Source organism: Passer domesticus, chromosome 1 (genome assembly GCF_036417665.1).
Source record: "Passer domesticus isolate bPasDom1 chromosome 1, bPasDom1.hap1, whole genome shotgun sequence".
Classification (NCBI taxonomy): Eukaryota; Metazoa; Chordata; class Aves; order Passeriformes; family Passeridae; genus Passer; species Passer domesticus.
The window spans coordinates 114,887,479-114,901,318 of NC_087474.1; the positions used below are offsets into that span (position 1 = coordinate 114,887,479).

The 13,840-nt window shown below is 36.7% G+C and overlaps 1 protein-coding gene across 2 annotated transcripts in view; it reads left to right on the forward strand.

Annotated features, from left to right (window-relative positions):
- Positions 1 to 13,840, forward strand: part of TTC39C (tetratricopeptide repeat domain 39C) — a 36,834-nt gene that overhangs the window by 2,219 nt on the left and 20,775 nt on the right. Inside the window, exons 1-4 of one of the 2 annotated variants that reach the window (XM_064435432.1) lie at positions 6,684 to 6,872; positions 8,815 to 8,863; positions 10,357 to 10,485; positions 11,449 to 11,563. In XM_064435432.1, coding sequence (XP_064291502.1) covers positions 8,831 to 8,863; positions 10,357 to 10,485; positions 11,449 to 11,563 — 277 coding nt within the window. In that variant the 5' untranslated portion in view covers positions 6,684 to 6,872; positions 8,815 to 8,830. Of the gene's footprint in view, positions 1 to 6,683; positions 6,873 to 8,814; positions 8,864 to 10,356; positions 10,486 to 11,448; positions 11,564 to 13,840 lie in introns of those variants that run through there. The other variant, XM_064435422.1, reaches the window with a different exon arrangement.

The window sequence follows — 13,840 nt, forward strand, 5'->3', positions numbered from 1 at the left end:
GAATTCTAAATATGTGATGCTTCTTACATTTTAAAGTACTACTAGGGAGTAAAATTGTTAAGATTCCTGTTCTCAAAATGCAGTTTAATCCTCCCTTGAAATGGTGAATAATTATTTCTTCTGCAAACTTCTCTTGGTTATCTAAAAGGTTTTATTACTTAAGATATCTTAAATGCAGAAACTTGCCAATCTTTTCTGCCAGGTGCAGGCTTTTCTTTGTTTGATTTTATCAAGAAATGCCTCTTGAGTTCAGTGTACTTTCTGATTATGGCTTTTAAACACCTCCTGCAAGGAATAGATAGGAATCCCTTCATAAGATTAATAGTTCATGGTTCATAAATTGATAACTGCTCTCTTGGGCTGGAGATTTTCAGAGTAATTTAAAAACTTTGTCCTTCATTCCAAAATTTGTAGCACGTTTCCTCTTGCTGTGAACTAATAAACCCTTACTGAATTGCAGATGAACTGTATGAAAATTTGGATTTCACATAGGAGAGAAGATGCATCAAATTAAGCTCAACTTCCTATAAACCTGAATTCTGAAGACATTTGCAGTGAGGGCCACTTGTTTTTCCCAAGAGTTTTTGGTTCTGTGCTTGTCTTGAATGTGTTCTTTTTGCAAGGACTTAAGCAGTGCTATTATTTGTTTGTTTGCATGCAGTCCTAATCAGTGTATTTTTGTAGGTATGTGCTTGGAATTATGCAATAAAACCCATTCTAAATGGGGCTGGTAAGCAAAATGAGGAGAATTTAGAAGCTCTCCATAATGTAATATCAATGTTTGTAATTAATGATACTAGAGGTCAAAGATGTCTGATGGCATGCAGCTTTTCCAACTTGATATGAGTGTGTGTTGTCTGTATTTCAGGTGACCTTTCTTGTAGAAGGTGTCAGTTCTAAGCTACTGCCTATGCAGGTAGTTCAGCTCTGTTTCAGAAGCTAAATAGTTATTAATGAATTGTAGAAGTGAAGAATGGAGATACTCAGCAAAACTTCTGTTTCAGTAGCCACATCACTTAAACTACCTAAAACTATTTTTTAGAGACTGCTGGTTTTAATTCTGCTTTTTGTTACTTTGATTTTAACTTCATTTGCCCTGTGAAAGATCTTGTGAAGAATTCAAATTAATGCTTCTGTCTTTATGGGACAGTAGGCAAGCTTGTCTCTAAAACAGGCAGTATGTATCTTTCTTTGCTCGTCTGCATTTTTCATCTGCTATAAAGTATTAAGTATTGAACTGGAGTATTCTTTTTCCTCTTGTAGCTTTGTGGATTTCTAAGCATATAAGAAAGAAACTGTGAAAAGAAAGCTGACTGCTGAGCCTAAAATTAGTTATATTTGAAAGCTGGTCATAATGGAGTCCTTGAGGAAACCAGGCCTGGAATTGCATCTGTGTTTCCTACACATATCCACCCCAGTAAAGTCTTGCCTATTAAGAGTGGTGGTACTTTGAAGTCATGTGCCACAGAACCATTATTTCTGTATTTCTGTATTGGTGTTTCGTATCCCAGTGGTTCCAGCTCATATACATATCTACAGAGGATCTGAAGAAGATGAATATTCAGTTGTGTGCCAGATACAACACGTAGTTGGAACTGCGTTGACTATCACACTGAAGCACTTAATGATTTGTCAGATGTTGTTTGGGAGTGTTGTTGTTTTACATTATACTTGAGGGAAGATAGTAGAGTTTGAAAAATCATCTACATATAGCATGTATATCTGCATATACTTTTTCACAAGTTTATTTTTTGTAGAAATCCAGATCCTTTACCTGCTGGTGGTGATGACATTCTGATCATGAACCAAATACCAAACACAGTTGATGCGATATTTTTGTAGATCTTTACTAGACAGCACCACTGTCCTTAGTGCTTGTAGCTGTACTAGGTTCCCTCAGTGCTAACTCGTGTTTGAAACTGTCAGATATCAATCTTTGAATTCAGCTTGAACAGTTCTGACTCTGTCCTAGTTCTCATCACTTTGAACTTTTGAGTATCTATGGAAGCTGCAAGAGGTGTCGAGGTTAACCAAGGACAGAGAAGATGGAACCCTCAGGCACCAGGATGGTACTGGTTTGGTGAACCACCCTGACACTAGAAAGAAAGCTGAACTGGAATATTCTTTTCCCCTTGCAGCTTTGTGGATTTCTAGACATATAAGAAGGAAAGAAACTGTCAAAAGAACTTATTTTTTTGCTGATTCTTCACTTCTTAAGAGCATTTGCAATTCAAAAATGATTTTAAAACTTCCTCCAGCTAAGGGAAGACTGCATTAAATAAAGCCAGGAGTTTTTCACTGAATGTTGACTCACAACATAAATTGTCAAATCATGGAGTATCCTGAGTTAGAAGGGACTCATCAGGTCAATGAATTGAACTCCTGGCCCTGCACAGGACAACTCCAAGAATCACCCTATGTACCTGTGATCATTGTCCAAAACACTTTTTGAACTTTGTCAGGCTTGGTGCTGTGACCACTTCACTGAAGAGCCTGTTCCAGTGCTCCAGCACCCTCTGGGTAAAAAACCTTTTCCTATACCTAACCTAAAGCTCTCCTGACACAGCTTTGTGCCATTCCCTTGAGGCGTGTCGCTGGTGTTGAGTGAGAAGAGATCAGTGTCTGCCCCTCCTCTTCCCCTCAAGTTGTAGGCTGCAGTGAGGTCTCCTCTCTGTTTCCTCCAGTCTGGAGAAGCCAAGTGACCTCAGCTGCTCTTCATAGGACTTCTCCTCAACGCCCTTCACCACCAGCTTTGTGGCCCTCCTTTGGATGCTCTCTCATGGCCTGCTGTCTTTCTTATATTGTGGTGCCTAAAACAGCACAGAACATGAGCCCCAGTGCAGAGCAGACAATTGCATCCTTTGACTGGATGACAACTCTGTGCCTGATGCACCCCAGGACACATGGTTGGCCCTCCTGGCTGCCAGGCCATAAATCATAAGATCAGGGCTATTATCTCTCAAGAAATCCAACAATCTCCTGTTGACTGTTTGACTCTGTGTGAATGATTCTAACATCTGAGAAGGCTTGGTAAAGTTTCCAACTTCCATCTTAATGGAAAGAGAAATGGTACAAAATGGCAAGTAAAATGTATACAGAAAGGTCATATCCACAGAAAAAAATGAAGATTATATAGAGAAATGTGATTATGAGACAGAATGTTTAAAGATTTAAAGCATGAGACTAGTGTAGAAAAACATGATGTTCAGCCTGCTAGGGTAAAGCAGAACTGGAAGAACTGGAAGCTGGTGCAAATGGGAAAGGTCTTACTATGGTTGCTTAAAAAACCTGAAATTAATTTAAAGGTGACATGCTACATCAGGTGTATTAACAGACACACAGACTTAGTAATGGACCAGAAGTCTATTATGAATAGGTATTTGAACCTCATACTACCAACTTAAAATGCTCTGTGGCCCAAAATACTTTTGAGCCAAATGCAAGTTGAGGCAAGGTGACATTAGCCAGCATTGATCAGTAGATAGATTATGACCCATGTATGGGCTGTCTAACCACTGCTGAAATTCTTGCTTGTGTACCTCAGCAAAGGAGCCTTAAGAGCAAAAATGAAGTGATTTAGTAGCTGCTGCAGTAGCTTCCCTAAAGATAAGGCCAGCAGAGCGGGAGCTGACGTCACTTGGTTGGGCAAAGGATGATAGCATCTCGATTGGCAGCGTGAGAATAAATCGTGAGTGCCCTGCTAGCAACCCTGTGTGCTTTTGTTTGTTGCAGCCACGGGCAGGGGAGCAGCTGCTAGATGGATGTATAGAAAAGGGAGGTATTTGTAAGGGAAGTGATTTTTAGTAGCAGTATTCTAAATGTGTACCCCCGTGAGGTGAGATTTCATTGCTCAATGCTAGGCAGAGAATAGTAATAATGCATATAAAACCAGCATCAGTTTTCTGGGCAGAGAATAGTAATAATGCATATAAAACCAGCATCAGTTTTCTGGCTATTTAGATAGATTAGAAATATTTTAAGCATTCTGCAGTTTAAATCTTCCAAGAGCTGAGTATGCAGAGATGATCACATTGAGTGTGACACTCAGTTTTGTGGCCTTCGTGACAGAGACAGGTATTGCTGCCAGAGGAAGTGGTAGAAAGGGTAGAGGGAGGTTGAGAGATCTGTTTGTCATGTAGAGCAGTATCTGGTGCCTAGAAGCCCAAGGGAAGATGTCAGAAAGCTAAACTAAAATCTGGGTTTATAACTCAGAGGTTAGAAGTCGGATTTGGAGATGGCAGAAGAGGTGTAAGCAGATCTTACTAAATTAATTCTGTGAAAGATGCAAATGCTTTAAAGACTTTTTACTTGTGTTAGTGCACCCACTCATTGATCTGCTGCTTCTGGTAGAATATTTCAGGCTGTTGTGATAGATACGTTTTTGTTTTAACCTACTTCAGGATTTTCGAGGTGTTAAAGTTACATGATGTCAGTTAAGCTGCTGTAGTTGGTCGTGGAAAGTGAATTTAGTCAGGCTGGAAAAAAAGGTTTTGCTTAAGTCCCCAATTCTGACGGATTTAGAGAGTGCAAGTGGAGAGTTAGTACAAATCTGCTGATGTAACTAGCTTTTGTCTCGCCTTTGTAACTAGTTTTCAAATTAAAGTTACAATTTCTTCTAATCTCAAGTGTTTTAATGTTTGTGTCTAAAGTTCGCAGCCTGAAGTTAGAGCAAAACAATCTCCTGTTAATTTGCAGAAGGACAAAACAAATTGGATAAAAACTGGATCAAGCAGGGCCACAGAATTGTTTTTATATTCTTGAATTTCTCTTTTGCTTGTGTATTTCTAGTAAAAATAGAATTGTATGCTAAGGGCTCATTTAACAAAACAAATTTGGCCTGATTATGAAATGTAAACTAAGCCTAGGTCTGATATTTGCAGTTCTCAATGTGATTTAATACTGTAATGCTTCCATGACACTTTTATTACCATGTGCATTTCATTTACCAGTATTGGATGAGAGGTGTACATATGTGGCTCTGTCATGTTTGTAGTCTCACAAACAATTTCTTAAACACATTTTAAAATAATCTGTGATGGAGTAATGACCAAAGGATTTGTATGTTGTTGCAGTAAATTCCTTACCTTTCTATTTACATATTTTTATGCCTTGTTTTAGTTATTATATTTAGTTCCTGCTTCTATATTTATCTGTGAACTTAGATGAATTGTGCCGTTTTGCTTTATTCTCCCACTTAGTGGACAAAATTAATTTGTTTTCTTTCAACCTGAGCATCACTCTAAGCATGATGGCTGGAATTCCTGATGGACTGTGGTTAAAGTAGCAATGACCAGAAAAACAGTGAGGAAGTCTTGGCAAGTTAATTATATTACTCTAAGTTTAAACCTGAGCTAGGCTGTAGTGGCTTTAGAAGCTGATGTGAAGAAGTGAAATACTGTCTTGGAAATAGCTGTAGGAAAAAAAAAGAAAATACTCAGAAGCAATTGATTTTTTTTTTTGTTTGTTTGTTTTTGTGTGCTTCACTTCTGTTGTATTTTTTTTATTATGAAACTGGGCTGTATTATTTCAGCATTATTAAACCAAATCTTAAGACCCCTGAATGTTATCATCATGTGTGAATATGGGGCACAGTAAACACTTTTCTTCTGAAAGTGAGTTGATACTTTAAATATATGATATTTAGCAAATCAGTGAGGGTTTTCTGGGAGAAGCAATGTCTTGTGTAATGCTAGTTTATATGTCTAGATGAAAGTTCTACTTCAGTGCTCTTAAGATTTTTACTTGAGTTACACATGCCGACTTTATTGGCATGTAGGGCCTTTTACTGTGCTATCTTGCAGTAATGGTGTTAATAACATAGTTTCTTATAAAAAAGATACCTTCCCAGTCCTAGTTTGCCAGGTGAAGTGCCAACATTTTACAAAATATGTCTGGAGACTGATTTATTTTCCTTTCATCTTTGAGCTAATTAAAAGTCTTGAGTTTTTTGTTTACTTAATGGAGGGTATTGCTTTCAAAGTTGTGAGGACAACTTGGGTAGTGCAGTGTCCCAGTGTTAATTTGTATTCAGTTCCATGGCTCCTGTCAGCATTGATGCAGCCCTTGGTTTGCTGTTAGTATCTTCTCAAGTGCTGCCTCATTTTTTTGTTTCTTAACAACTTTAGAGTTGTCTGTCAAATAGGATGAAACTTCATGTCTGAAGCTGAAGGTCACTTAAAAGGAACTTGAGCTTTTTCTGGGATTGTGTTTTTCCCAGAAACCTACTCTCATCATTAGTCACACCTCAGTTTTTACTGGGACAGTACTGTGCCATTTGAAACTTTCCCAGCTCTCAAGGAAAAAAATGACCTTATCTTTTGAAGAATTTATCAGTCAATGTAATACTAACAAAGACTGAGCACATAACATGGTTGTTACTTAAAATTGTATTTTAAACACTGAAATTACCTTAGTAAATGATCTCCTATAAAGCTGCAATTATAGTTTCTACCCAGTGATTATGTAGGAATGTGCTAGGAGTGTTCCTTATTTTCCTTAGTGATGACACAAACTCTGTGTGGGGGACTCCTACAGTAAAGTTTTGATGTTTTGATTGCCAAACTCCATGGTCTCAACAGAACCCATCTCCCAGACACAGGATAATATTATGCATCATGTTTCCTTGCTTCAGGGTCCTTTTGTGCTACAGCCCATATGTGCTGTAATGGCAATGCTTTTTATAGATTGAGTGAAAGTTAAAAAGAACTGATCGGTGACATTTACCTCATGTATTATAGCTACTGATAATTTCAGAATGGAATACTGAAGTGGCTCTTGATTTTTTTGTTGTTTCATCTTTGATCATGGGAGATGAATTGGGAACAGAAGTAGCAGTGAGTGTCAAGAGTGCAAGTGTGAAGCGGTTTTGAAAGGTCAGTTGAAAAAGATAAGTATGTACTTGGGGAAAAAACTCTGCTGTACTCAGACAAATATGCAGTGGAATACTTGGGCAAATTTTCATTGCTTCAGTATATTTTTCACTCTTTAGAGATCAGTTGGCTCTCAACTGTAGTTAACTGTTTCAGTTTTTAACATTACTTTAGCATTTTTAAACCCCCCAGAGCTATTTGTGTTTTGTGTGCATAGGTCTGAGGAAACACAAAAACTAAACATTTGCTTTATTTCTGAGCTTCTTTGACATGTGATATAAATGCAGCTTCATACAGACATAAAAACAATCTGTGTGATGTTGTGCTGATCTGTTCTGCAGTTTTAGATGAGTTGGGTGTTGACAATGCAGGTGTGACCTTGAAATGTGTGGTGAAGGTTGTGCTGGGAGTGTGGTGGTAGGAATGGCTCCTGGATGGTCCCACACACCTCATGAGTTGGGAAAGGGATTATGAGGGAGCCGTGTGCCCTCTGGAGCAGCAGTTCATGCTGAAGTGCCAGCTGCAGCAAGTGCAGTTTGTGTGGCTGATTGCTGCTGCCCTGTGTAACCCAGCTGCTGGGGGAACACAGTCCAGGTACTGAGAAGCAGAGACATTTACTGGCAGCTGTTCTTTGTTGCCTGCTAACAAAGGGGGAAGTATCCAACCTATTTTTCCTTTGGAAAAAATAATGGAAAAATGTGACAACTTGTATTGATCTTACATTTAGGTGTATGTACAGAATTGAGCAGTGTATATAAAAAGGGAAGGTTTTTCCTGTTACAACATGCTTTGTTTGTCTTCCCTGTTTTCCTTTCTCATTATTGTTGTTCATGGTCTTGCTTTTAGATATTTATGGAAATCAAAAGTGAGAAAAGGTCTGTGTGGAGGAAACATTGCTGACTGCTTCTTTTAAAAAAAACACAACACCAAACAGCCAAACTACTCTTGTAGTTTGTGTAATATGTCTTGTATAATATGGGTTCACTACTGGAAATTTGTGTTTTAGCAATATACTTTGTGCTTTTTAAGTACCTCTGCTATTTTAAAACTCTGCTTTAATATAATGTTTGTAGAATAAAGTTGAAAACAAAGTGGCTGCTTTACTGTAGCAGTATATGTTTCTGTAGCCCAAATTATATTTCTCAAATCCTGGAAGTCTGTGTTTTTATATAACCTGGCAGCTCACCACTGAACAATGTGAATCGCTGGTACCATTGAGGTCCTGACATTTAAATTTTTCAAGTGTCTCCTCTGTGGCATGACTGTAGCCTCATGAAACCTGTCTGATGTATTACCATGGCTTTGGTTGCCTGAATTTTTTGATCTAGCTGTGATTTCACCCTTTGGGAATAGCTGTGTGAACAGAATAGGTTGAATCATCTTAAAGCTCATCTGCACAGGGTAGAAATAGATGGATTCTGAGCTTGAAACAAAACAGCTACAAAACTGTAAGCCTGTTAAGAACCTTGTATTACAACAACTTCATGATGTAGTAGATACATTTTTTTAGTGGGTAGGTTAACTTAAATTCATACAAGTAGTCGGAAATGGGACTCTCCTAATAGAACCAGTTAACATTTGTCTTCTGGGACAAAATCATAGTGGTGGATCACAAGCGGAGAGTAGAATTGGCAGATTTTTAATATTCTGTAGCTTTTTCTTTTGACCTGAACTGAATGTGTTTTGATGGCAGTGGTTTCTATTAAAATATCTGTATCGTAATACCTGAAAAAGTTATTTTGTAAGATATGTTCAATATAATAAAATAAATTAACCTTTTGGTTTTCTGTTTCCATTGTGTTTTGCAGCTATTTTTGTGACTTGATAAAAAACACCCACCAAGACTTATTTAAAAACATACAAGCTAAACCAAAGGAATTCAATATGGATCTTTATTACAGGAAATATGTACAAATATAGTAACTATTTTTTGTTTTCTTTACAGAAACCATAGCCCATTAATGAGTTTTGGAGCCAGTTTTGTCAGTTTTTTGGTGAGTAGATGAATGCAGAGAGTATACATCTCTTGGGGTTCACTGCTGTATATGCATGCATATGTTCATAATACTCTAATTTTCTTTTTCTTTTTCTGAGACTAATTTTTCCAAATGTATGGATTAAACATAGCTAGAGAACAAGGCATTGTGCAATGTAGAGCTTGTTTACTCATGTGGTTTAAATAGAAAGTAAAGGTTCTGCAATTCAGCTTCTTAAATGTATTAAATATTTATGTGTTCCATTAACAGAGCCATAATAAAAAGTTCTCTTAAGTGAGCAGTGGAGTTATTTATTTATTTGATTAAAATAAAACTCATGAATACCTCTTTTTCTGGTACCTTTTGCTGTTGAAGATTTCTCAATCCCTACTTCTGGGTGAAAGTTGTTAATTCAATCTATTCACATTACTTCCATTTTGGATAGATGAGAACTGAGAATATGGATTTACTAAAAAGGCATAATGAACAAGTTAGGTTTGTTAAATGCTTTTTTTATATAACATACTAGGAATTATAATGCCGTGTATAAAAACTGAGCAGGTGTATTAGAAGGTGTTTGGATCTTGTTTTTTAGACTGTCTTTATTCTGACTTTGCTGCTTCATCTTAGATCTCACCAGAAATTATCTATGGTAATACTCTTTTGAAAGACAGAATTTACTATAATTTGCCAAAAATACATTATTTGTGAATGAAATAAATATGAATTCTCTCTAGTATACAATATGGAAAAATACACTGGTTAGGAAAACTCCTGGGGCATATACTTCCTTTTAAGTCAGTGGGGAGGAGAAAGGAAAGAGAGAATCGCTCAGGCTTGCTTATCTGATGTGCTGAACCAGTGCAGCATCAGAGGATCTTGAAAATATCTTGCTTAGCTGCTGTTCTAAATATAGCAGCAGCACTTGGTGTGCCTGTGTCATTCAGAGCTTTTGTTTAATAAGCTCCAAGAAAAGAAGTTACTTGTCCTGAAACTCTTTTCAGTTGCTTCAGCAGTAGTTGGAGTCAGATGTGGTTTCTTTTTCTTTTTACCTATGGAGGGACTGTCGCTGTTATTTTGAAGAATTTAATAGCTGCTTGTTGTTACTGACTTTGAAGGCCTGTTATTTATATGAATGAATAAAACCAGATACCTGCACAGATGCAAATCATGCCTTACATAACAAAAATTAAAAATGAATGTATAGGAATATTTTTTCTGCTTAAAGTAATCTGACAGTGCATTCAGTTTGACTGTATATGAAGGGCTAAGATAGAGATTTCTCCTTAGTATGTTCTGAGTTCATTGTCTTGATATTTTGGTAAAGATCTCAATTTTCTAGTTTGGTGTTTCTATGTTAGAAGTATTTGCACTGATGTATGTGTATTACTACTTCAGTTTAAAAAGTTTTATTGTCCAGTTTTTATGAAAATTTTTACTATCCCACAGCTTTTGTAGAAACAAAAGTATTCGTGGTTTTTATCATTCAGATGTGCTTGGTTTTTTGATAGAATGCCATGATGACATTTGAAGAGGAGAAAATGCAACTGGCATGTGATGACTTAAAGGCTACAGAGAAACTTTGTGAAAGTGAAGAAGCTGGAGTTATAGAAACAATCAAGAATAAAATTAAAAAGAATGTAAGAACATAATTTGTGTATTGAATAAATTTTTCTGAAAACTTCCTTTCTGTCCTCTTTGTATCTTGAAAAGATAATTTTTGGTATGTGAAGAGCCATTGAGATTAATAAATTTTGAAATTCAGTCAAATATTTTACTTGCATTTCCTAATTGTTCTAAAATACATAGTCTCAGGTGAGTAAAGTGTCTTCTGAAGTGTCAGGTTTTGTTGATGTTAGTAATTGTTTCCTGAACATGCAAAATTTGGGACCTACTGAAATTGTATCAGGAAGCTTGTAGCCTGTCTAATTCAGGCTAACTTTAATTCATCCATGCTCTAGTAATGTTTAAAAGTTGTGATGCTGAGGCTGCAGATTGCTGTGAGCCTGGCATATTCCTAGGGAATTTTCCTTCCTTTTTTAGATTTTTCATTCTAAATAATAAAGGAAGAATAAAGCATGGAGATTCAGCACAAGTTAAAGCAGTTGTATAGAAGCATCCAGTGAGCAGCCTGCCAAGTGTGACACAGCAGAAAAAGAAGCCATTTCTCTTCAGTGTTTAGTTTGCTAGGTGGAAAGTGTTGAACCTGTTGTACTTAACTCTCTGCTCTTAAGAGGCACTGTATTTGCCCTGCCACTTGTCATACACCCTTTTCTGTGCTCTTCCTGTCTAATATCTGTTAATTGCATGTCTTGTGCGTTTAGTAATAAGTAAATAAAATTTAAATCTGTTCTGACAATTTGTAGAACCTTGGGGAAAATAACTGATAGTGTATGTGTAAAATTTCTCGGTTAAGTAGGATTTTGCTTGATAATCTAATACATTTTAGTGTAGTTTTGAACTTCAGAATGCTGAGTTATATTGGTAGCAATACTACCAATTGCAGTTAATTTTGGGTTTTTTAATTTCTCAGATTTAGACAAGTATTGTGTATTATCTTCATTAATATTTTACTGTGCTCTGTGTTTGTGTATTCCAAACAGGTTGATGGACGAAAATCTACTCTATCCATGATAGATCGTCTACAAAGACAAATAATTGTAGCAGACTGTCAAGTCTACTTGGCTGTGCTCTCGTTTGTAAAACAAGAGTTATCAGGTGTGCTGTGGCTTTCATGTTTAGATATATTTTAGCATGTCTTTTTTATAAAACTTGGTCATAAGATCATCATATGACATTCAGTAAAAATAATTGTTTTGTAAGCATAGTATCATTTGAAACATTCCAAGACTGGTACACTTGCAGAGGTGTTCTGTCTTTGTGTAGGTAGTGGTGAAAAATGAGGTGGATTGCTACAAATTAGGTCTTTTTTTCTTTTTCCATACCAATAATTTTATTCAATTGGTTCTCCTTAGAGAAGTTTATATGTTATCATAGTGGTGTTGGAGGAGTTAGGACGGAGCTGGGTAGCATCTGTGTGCTTTGTGGCCTGCAAGATAAAAGAGGCTATTAAATCCAGGCCACTGGGAAAATTCTGATGCTCCATATGTATTCTGTTCATGACAGTTCAGGGAGGTGACAGAGTGTCAATGAAAGTAATTTTAAATGAATGTGCTGAACGTGGAACTGCTGAATCAGTTCTTAGTCTCTGGTCACCAGAGTGCGTCCTTGCATGCCAAACAGGGTAATCCTGTCATGTTGGATACAAACCCTTCCTTTCAACTGCAGAGCTGTTTCTGATGTTTTCTTACATTCCTGCATCTCTTGCACAATCTTAAAATGTGCTTTTATCTGTAAGTTTATAGATACTGTGGTCAAGGTCATATAGAAAGTGGGAGCCTATCTCAGGTTTCTACCAAATCAGTGAAGACCAAGAGATGGCAGACAGACTAAACTTCACTGATCAGCTGAAAGGAAATGGGGAAATAACATTCAGATTATTTAAAATAAAACTTAAAATTTTCAGTCAAGGATATAATGCTTTCTGTGATGTGCAGACTTGTTTTATTCCAAGCTATGGCATCAAGAGTATGTTTGGTTCTTGTCAGCAGAAATTCAGGAGATATTTCTGTCTACTTTGTGTTGTGCTGCAGAAGAGTTTTCTTGCTATTTTTGACGCAGTTCTGGGTTTTTGTTTGTGATGGTTATTTTTTCCTTCCTTGCCTCTTCAAGCTTTTTTCCCTTGTTTCAGTATGTATTCTGCAGCTGCATAACTGGGTTGGATGCTGTAACTGAAGGCGGTGTCTGTTCCCTTTCTCTCTTGTCTGCAGCTCAGAGAAAAGTGGGTAGTAGAGAATTGCAGAACATGCTATATATTTGGGTTATTCTACTAAGCAAAAAATACACCTGAAGTCTTTAGTTAAAATTCCAAGCAGCTAAATGCTACCTCAGTGACTGCTAGTTACTGACATCGCTGAGCTATTGGATCCATTATTTTGTGTTTTAAAGTAAATTATCTTTCTGTTTATGTATATACATTCTTTGGTTTTTTTCGTATTTCTACACAGAAATAGCAACCAGATTATTGAAATGAGTGTAATTTCCCAAAAAAAAAACCCAGGAGACAAATATTTTTCATCAGTGGTTGGGAGAAAAATTCCTTGTGTTTTTCTTCCCAGAACAGTTTGACAAGAAGCATATGATGCCACGCAAGTTGGTTTCTCACATGCTTAACACATTTTTACATTTTCTTTTCCACCCTCATGGATGTATTAGAAATAGTTTCATCATAAAGTTGTTGGCAGACCAAATGACATTAGCTTCTACTGGCAACACTGAACTACCTTCTCTTAGTTTTTACCACAGCTGTCATGAGTCTGACTACTTTCATGTTGGGAAATCAACTCAGTGATTTGGCCGGATTTAACTTTTATATCTGAAAAGTCAGAAATTCCTTGTTTTAATTTATTATATTACTTTGTATTGGTGTATCAATATCATATAAATTATGGTTATGCTGTGTTAGTGAGCTGTTAATGACAGCACACCAGTGGAAGAAAAGTTTAAAACTGTACTTTTTTTTCCACAATACCACATCTTTTCCATTTCATGCTTGCATTGGAACACAGTGGTTAGCTCTGGGCAGAATCATTATCTGTAGGATAGGTAAAATGTGGGTTTTTCTTATTACTTGTGTGCTGCACTGCTATACGCAGTTGTGTGAGCATTCATCTTGTGGTGAATCACATAACTTAACTCTCTGCAGCCAAAAACTGACCCAATTGCTTAAAATTGGAGTAATGTTTGTCTTGTACTGCAGCTGAATCAAGGTTGGGGGCTTCATTTTTTTATTCTAATGCTTTAATACTCATCTCAAGAGAGGGGATTCATTGTTGTTTTTTTTTTAATACTTCCAGGTTGATGTTGACAGAACGCTTCTGTCATAACTGAGAATTCAAATTTTACAGTCTTTTTCAGTACAGTTTTTTAAGACTG